Source organism: Saccostrea cucullata, unplaced genomic scaffold (genome assembly GCF_032062105.1).
Source record: "Saccostrea cucullata isolate Sc308-1 unplaced genomic scaffold, CSIRO_AGI_Scuc_v1 ctg8071, whole genome shotgun sequence".
NCBI lineage: Eukaryota > Metazoa > Mollusca > Bivalvia > Ostreida > Ostreidae > Saccostrea > Saccostrea cuccullata.
The window spans coordinates 22,048-29,149 of NW_026927166.1; the positions used below are offsets into that span (position 1 = coordinate 22,048).

At 32.3% G+C, this 7,102-nt stretch overlaps 1 protein-coding gene across 1 annotated transcript; it reads right to left on the reverse strand.

Annotated features, from left to right (window-relative positions):
* Positions 1-2,100: 2,100 nt before the first annotated feature.
* On the reverse strand, positions 2,101-7,053 carry LOC134273616 (dehydrogenase/reductase SDR family member 1-like; the record flags this gene model as incomplete). The annotated part of the gene is made up of 8 exons (XM_062755802.1): positions 2,101-2,495; positions 2,697-2,777; positions 2,855-2,930; positions 3,297-3,419; positions 4,758-4,890; positions 4,983-5,062; positions 5,141-5,284; positions 7,004-7,053. Coding segments are annotated over 8 exons (824 nt in total), but the record flags the coding sequence as incomplete, so codon positions are not given.
* Positions 7,054-7,102: the final 49 nt, after the last annotated feature.

The following is a 7,102-nucleotide window of genomic DNA, read 5'->3' on the forward strand; positions in this document are numbered from 1 at the left end:
TCAACCATCAAGGATATAGTGAGATTTTTTGTTTACAAGAAAGAGATGATAGTTTTAAATTGTTATTGTAATGTTGTTTTTTTTTTTGGGGGGGGGGTGTTTTTTTTTTATATAACTGGCAACAACAACATTAAAATGAACTTTTAATACTATCAATTTCTTTCAAAAAAAACTTTTTTATATTTATAAGTTGAGTGGATGAAAGAGTAAAAGAATTGAAACTGCATGTTACATACACTTACACCATGCTAATCACCAGAGACAAGACAAAGGAAAAGCACAAAATTAACATCTGAGTTTCTACTTACTGAATATGACACAATTGTATGCAAAATGATATCTCTAAAAATGTAGAAAATGTCAGAAGTATTTCTTTTATAAATTTTGTGTATACACGAACTGCAAAAGTTTTTAATTTTATTTGAAGATGAAAATAAGGTGCTGCATTTCTGCTGTGCCAATATTTCACTTTATAAGGATGAATGCATTGCTTTTGCAAACTTACTAGAATTATTCATAATATTAAAATGAATGCATGAGAACTAAAATGTTATCTGATGTACATATACTACCAGTATTTATTGGATTATAGGAATCCAGATCTTTCATATTTATACTATTTATTTATTGATTTATTAAACAAGCATAATTTCTTATTAAATAAAAGTAAATAAGAATCCATATGCATTATCTTTTTTCATTTTCATTTTATTAACAGTATGTCTTAATTAAAGAAGATGTTTGCCAATGAAAAAAAAAACATGAATCATACATATTACTAATATGCACAATTCTGCCATTATTTACACCTGTTTGGTATAATTTGAAGCTCCTGGATAAAATGGTTACATAAGATAAATCAAAGAGGGTTGAAGGAAATCTTTTTTAAAATTAAATAAATCTCTTAACAGACTTGTACAAAAATAAAAATTGAGAAAAAAATTTTAAACAGGTGAAATTCGTCGCTAGTATTTCTATGAAAGTTATTTCTTAAAAAAAAACTGTATTCTTTCAAAAAATCCTGGCCTTTTTTTCCCCCTTTTTCTCTCCTAAAAATACATTCATAAAAAGAAATTAAATACATCTAAAGCATTGTAGAGAAAATCAATGTCAATACATACTTCTTGTTAAAAAAAAGTTTTTCATCAGTAGAAGTGATTAGTCACAGGAAGGTGGACAGGTTTCTCCACAGAGAAACTTGTGTATTCGAGGTCTTTTATCCTGTTTATACAGTGTTCGTATAATTGTTGTCCCTCGTTTCTGATTTTCCTCCCACCATAAACGTTTCTGCTTTCTCTTCCTCCTTCATCATGTCTGCATCCTCCTCCCAAAGTTTCTTTCTTTTGCTCCTTTACTGTATCTTCATCTTTTTCACAGTTTTTGAATTTTGCTCCTCATGCACTTTGTCTAATTTTCTTTAAGTTTTCTAAGATTTTAATTTTTGCTAGTCCGAAAAATCTTACGTTGTCCAGGCTTTTTTACGATATTTTACGTGCAAAATATCGTATCAAAATCGCGAAAATAGCCTGGAAAACGTCAGATTTTTTTGACTAGATTTTTCCTTGTCCAGTTTTTTCTATCACAGTTTCTGAATCTTGCTCCTCATTCAGTTTGACCAATTTTTTTCCTCATCTTTTTTGTTAAATCTTTTCTCCTTATTTGCTTTGTTTATTGTTTTGGATTTTTGCTCACCATTCTCTTTGAAATTTTTTTCTTCTCGTTTACTTTGTCCATTTTTTTTCTCATTCGCTTAGCACGAAAGTGAGGACCAGAGAGGAGAGGCATATACAATTCATAATCTGATATAATTTTCACAGTAGATATAGTTAGACGATGTAGAAGTGTTGAAGCTGCTTATACAAGATTTGCCACATGCTCACAAGTCGGTACTCACCCTTATATGCACTTATAACTCATATATAGTTATAGCCCCCTCCTGGTCTGCAAATTTTTTTGGAGTTTCGAATAGGAAAAAAATGGACTTTGCAATTATATTTCTAGGGGAGAGGGGTACGTGTATCTTTTTGTTAGCTCAGTGCTCTCAGTATCTCAACACTGATGATGTTTAATACTTGTATTCTACAGTATAAGGAAAATAACACATTTCAAGTTGCGTTTCTTTTTAATCGACTTCACAACAAATAACACGAACCATTGAATTGACTTTGTAAAAAGTAATACAAAGTAGATATTCACAAATACGTATATCTGGAAAGAAGCGTGTAAATCGATCGGTGAACTTATATACCCGTTTCTGTATTTTGTAAAAATCCTGTGTATTTTTCGGCTAAATTTTTATTATTCACAATTTGTACTTTGGCACCACAAGTAGTCAGAAGACACAGCACCTCTTTCATATCAAAATTTGCTTCCTTTCAAAGCGAACATCCAGTAAGGCATTCTCAAGAAGTTTGGAAGCCATCTTTGCATCCAGGCAGTGTTCGGATTGCGCGCCATCAACCAGTTAATTTGTCTCATACTGTCTATAACACGACCTATTTATAGGAAAGAAAACAAGCCTTTGAAATAAATGCTGGTTAAAGGTCATTAAACTCCACAACTTCGATTATTTGTCGAAATTTTGCAAATGAAATCTTCAAACAAATAAATGAGGTTAATAAACTTAAAGTAAATTTTGTAATTAAAGAAATTCAATTTATAATCAGTTCTAGTAATCAATTGATGAGGTTACTTACCATCAATGTCCCGTAAATTGTACTCTTGTCCTAGCTCAGGAGTCATCAGCACTTTTCCAGATTTGCTCATCACGTTTGGGTCTAGAAGTAAAATTTCTTCTTGATAAATATCGTTCAAGGACAATCAAACTGTGAACATTTCATGCAACATGCATTACCGTTTGCAAGAGCTACTATGCACTTCCCGGCGTATTCAACAGATTCAGCGCCTTCGAACATCTTCTTTTGTCGTGCCTTAAAAACGCAAGAAAAGAATATTGATTGATTGATTGATTGTATACTGTTTAACGTCCCTCTCCAGAATATTTCACTGATATGGAGACGTCACCATTGCCGGTGAAGGGCTGCAAATTTGGGCCTATGCTCGGCACTCGGGGCCATTGAGCAGGGAGGGATCTTTATCGTGCCACACCTGCTGTGACACGGGGCCTCGGTTTATACGGTCTCATTCGAAGGACCGCCCCATTTAGTTGCCTTTTACGACACTCAAGGGGGTACTGAGGACCTATTCTAACCCGGATCCCCACGGGATAAAAAAGAATATTGACAATGTTACTACAACGTCGACATGCAATGAGATGATGTTTTAAAGATTCTTACACTCGTGCTGGTTTGAAGCATTTGGTCCACGTGTTCTGTCATGACAGGTCCCGGCCATAGACTGACCACGGCCACGTTATGTTTCCTAAGTTCTACTCCACAATCCGCCGCCATTCTGTCCAGCTACAGAGTACAAGAAACGTGTTTTTATACAAACTTATTATACCGATTTATGACCGAATTAAAGGGATTGTTTTATTATTTTTACATAGATTGACAAAGCTAAATTTGAAAATAATGGGAACAAGGCACAAGTTTTCTCTCTTTAACACGTAGAGACTAAAGATCAAACTAAATTAATTAAGCTCTTTAATGTATTTGTGTTTCCTTTATATTGATGAAGTAATTTAAGATTTACTTATTCAAAATACTACATTTATTTTTGACAAACATATTCAAGAATTTTTAATATAAAGTAGATCCAATTCATGGCATTTAATTAGTTTGTTACGTCTCATCAATTACAGAACATTAGAAAAATATTAATACAAGTTGAAGTATTTTTTTTTTAAATCAAGATATATACACTGTATTAGCTGTAATTGTGAAATCATTACTATTTTTGTTTTACAGAGAATAATTTCCATTTTAAGAAACATCAAGTGGATATGCATTTCAGATCCTATACTATTAGTAAATAGTAACTCAAGTCTTTATGCTGATATTCTTAATCATGTGATCAAGTTTGAGCCAATCAGAGAACTTGGAATAAATGATAAAAATAATATCATAATACATTTGTATATTTTAGATTACATGTACTTTACTTCTATCACAGTTTTGGGTGTATTCTCTACATATTTTTTTTAATTGCAAATAATTTTCTTTTCTTTTTTATCTCGAATTTATATCCAGAAATATAATTTATTTATTAAATTTAACAAATATATATGTACATGTATTAAAAGTTGACGTTTAAAAATTTTTATAGATTTATGAGTTTAGATACTGCCTCGTAGTGTTTTACGTAGTGTATTTTAAAGATCTTTATTGTATCCTTTTATATTGTGATTCAGTTAAGCTATCAATAGCATCTTTAACAAGTTTCAAAGTCAAAATTTTACAAGAAGGTAATTATCCACTTTTTTATACCCATCATGTTGACCTATATACCAAAAAGCACAATCAAATGTATGCAAAATTTAATATATAAAACTAGAGGTACTGTGAGCAATGAGCTCACTAAATAATACACTCCGCCTCCCATATGAATATAACGGCAGTGTCCACCTTTTGCAATGGGAAACCAAAAATATGTGTCGGATCAAAAAGTAAAATAGGAGGTGTACAATAAAGATATGTAATAAAGATTTTTTGAAAGTCTCATTTAATTTCATTCAGTGGTATGAGAGGAGTTGCAGATAAGAGATGGGTACCCCAAAGTGCAACAGACGGACTGACGGACATCCCAATTACTATATATCCTCCCACTTTTCAAGCGGGGGTATAAAAAGAACTCACTGCTTCTTTTCCTATGCCATATGCCACGTTAAAAAGGTATGCCAGACCCCCTGCAGAAGATATGTTGACTATAAGTCCCTGTTTTCTTGGAACCATCATTTTTGCAGCAAGCACTGTGCATATGTAGTGGTTTCTTCATTTGTAAAATATAAATCCAATGCAAATTTTTTCAATAAGATATTCGTGTGCACTTTTTCTGAATATATTTAAAAATCATATATGTACCTTAAGCCCACATTGTTAACCGTATCCCATATTGACAAAGGTTGCTCCCAGAAAGGTTTTCCCATATTTTCAGAAATTGCCTGCAACAAACATATAAAAGCTTTTTTACTATAAGTTTTATCAAATGCGGTGAAAAACTTGATTTTGTGCAAACTCACATTTACAGCGGCATAAGCATTGTTAACGAGAACGTCAAGTCGGCCATTTTGTTCAGATTTCACTCTCTCAAAGAATGCAGCAATGTCCTCGTCTTTTGAGTGATCGCATTGTACTGGGATGCATTTCCCGCCCCTTGATTCAATCTAGAAAGAAGACAATTTTTTAAAAATGTTGAGTGAATTATCAAAGCAATGTAGGAATGAAAATAAAGAGGGTGTTGCAGTTCTTTTGTTATTTTCCCTAAATGTGTAGCAGATGTAAAGAAGAATTTTTATGCTGCAGAAACTCATATCAATTTTTTTCAAATGCATCAATATATAAAGCACAACGAGAAACAATATTTGGAAGCTGCGTATTGACTTCTAATTTGCCATAAAATGATGTGAAAATTAGTCTTATGGCAAAATGAATCAGATTTTCCGTTTTTTGAATAGGGAATCCCCATTGTTCTGAAAAAGTGCCTCCTTGAAACAAAATAATTTTTATATATCTGCAAAGAGGCAGGAATTTTCTTCAAAACTGCCATTTTCGATTTTTGTTTCAAAGAGGCACATTTTTGAAAAACGCAAAAATTGAATAAAAATTATTCTACAAAAAACGCAAAAAATGCAAAGTATGTACATTAAATAAGACTGAAAGCATCGTGTCCTAAATGGTCTAGTGGATATGATGGTTGGTTACCAATTCGTCCATTTACAAGAGAATGGGTTCGGGTCCTGTTTGGATCATTTTTGCATATATTTTTTTCTCTAATTTTTTCCCATATGTAATGGTAGTGCAATGAAATTATATATTTTTTGAAAGAGAGAGAATGTCAAGAAATTAATTGAGTAATAACTATATGCAGGATAAAATTGTTTTCCTTGATATGCTGTGACTTAAAACTAATACTTTATTTAGTTTTGTCTTGGAAAATAAAGTTACTGTATTGTTTAAATAATTTATTTTTTACATACTGTAGTTATTGCAATTTTGAATAATTCTGGTCTCTTAGTTAGAGTAGTGGGCAAGATTTGATTTGAAACAAATAATATGTCTTGGATGTAGCACACACAGTGTGATTATGGGACGCAGTTTTATTTCATGAAAATATTTTCGCACGATGTCTACAGTTATTTTTCAAAATGCTGCTTTAGCTATTGTGCTTTTTGTTGTTCCAACCTTTTTCGTGCAAAATGACGAAAGTGTTTTGCTGTATCAAGCAGGAAATACCCGCCGTAAACATAGTCCTCTACGTAGCTGTATCTATATTTAGACATAACGAGGGTATTTAAATGACCTTCTCGATATATAGGGAATAATCGCGAGTTTCTGCAACACCCTCTTTTGTTAATTGATAAAACGTCGTCATTATACCTTGATGTTGAATCGAAGGCCACAGTAAGAACTTTTCAAATGTATGTATGAATTTAAAAGAAATTCTGCTTTAAATGAATATAATAACAGGACTGCTTTAAACAGTGCACAATTAGAACCCATTGGGATTCCAACAGATTTTATAGTTTAAAAAAATAATTAACCATAATTTAACTTTCAGAAATGCATACACTGCGAAAAGTTTCAAAAACAGGTACATTCAAATAATTTTTTTCTGAAAGTGCATCTAGGAAAATTGTAAAAAGCCATGGTTTAAATTTAAACATGAAGTTTATGATGAATATAAAATGTCACTTAGACTGTGCCTGAAAAGTGTTTTTTTTTAATTAGCATTTAAATGTTATGTTAGGAAATCCCCTGCTATAGTACAAGATTTGTGCATTTCTGAGCTGTGCACAGATATAAGCTGGGCATTCAATACGTTAACATTATCAGATAGCAAGGAGACAGTATAACTGATTGACGGTAAAACATGTGATTCTTACCTCGCTTGCAGTTTCTGTCAGGGATCCGCCTAGAGGGTCCCCCGGGCGTGCTGCTTCGTTCTTCCTAAAAAAATATATTGTCTAAGGACTGTCGGACTG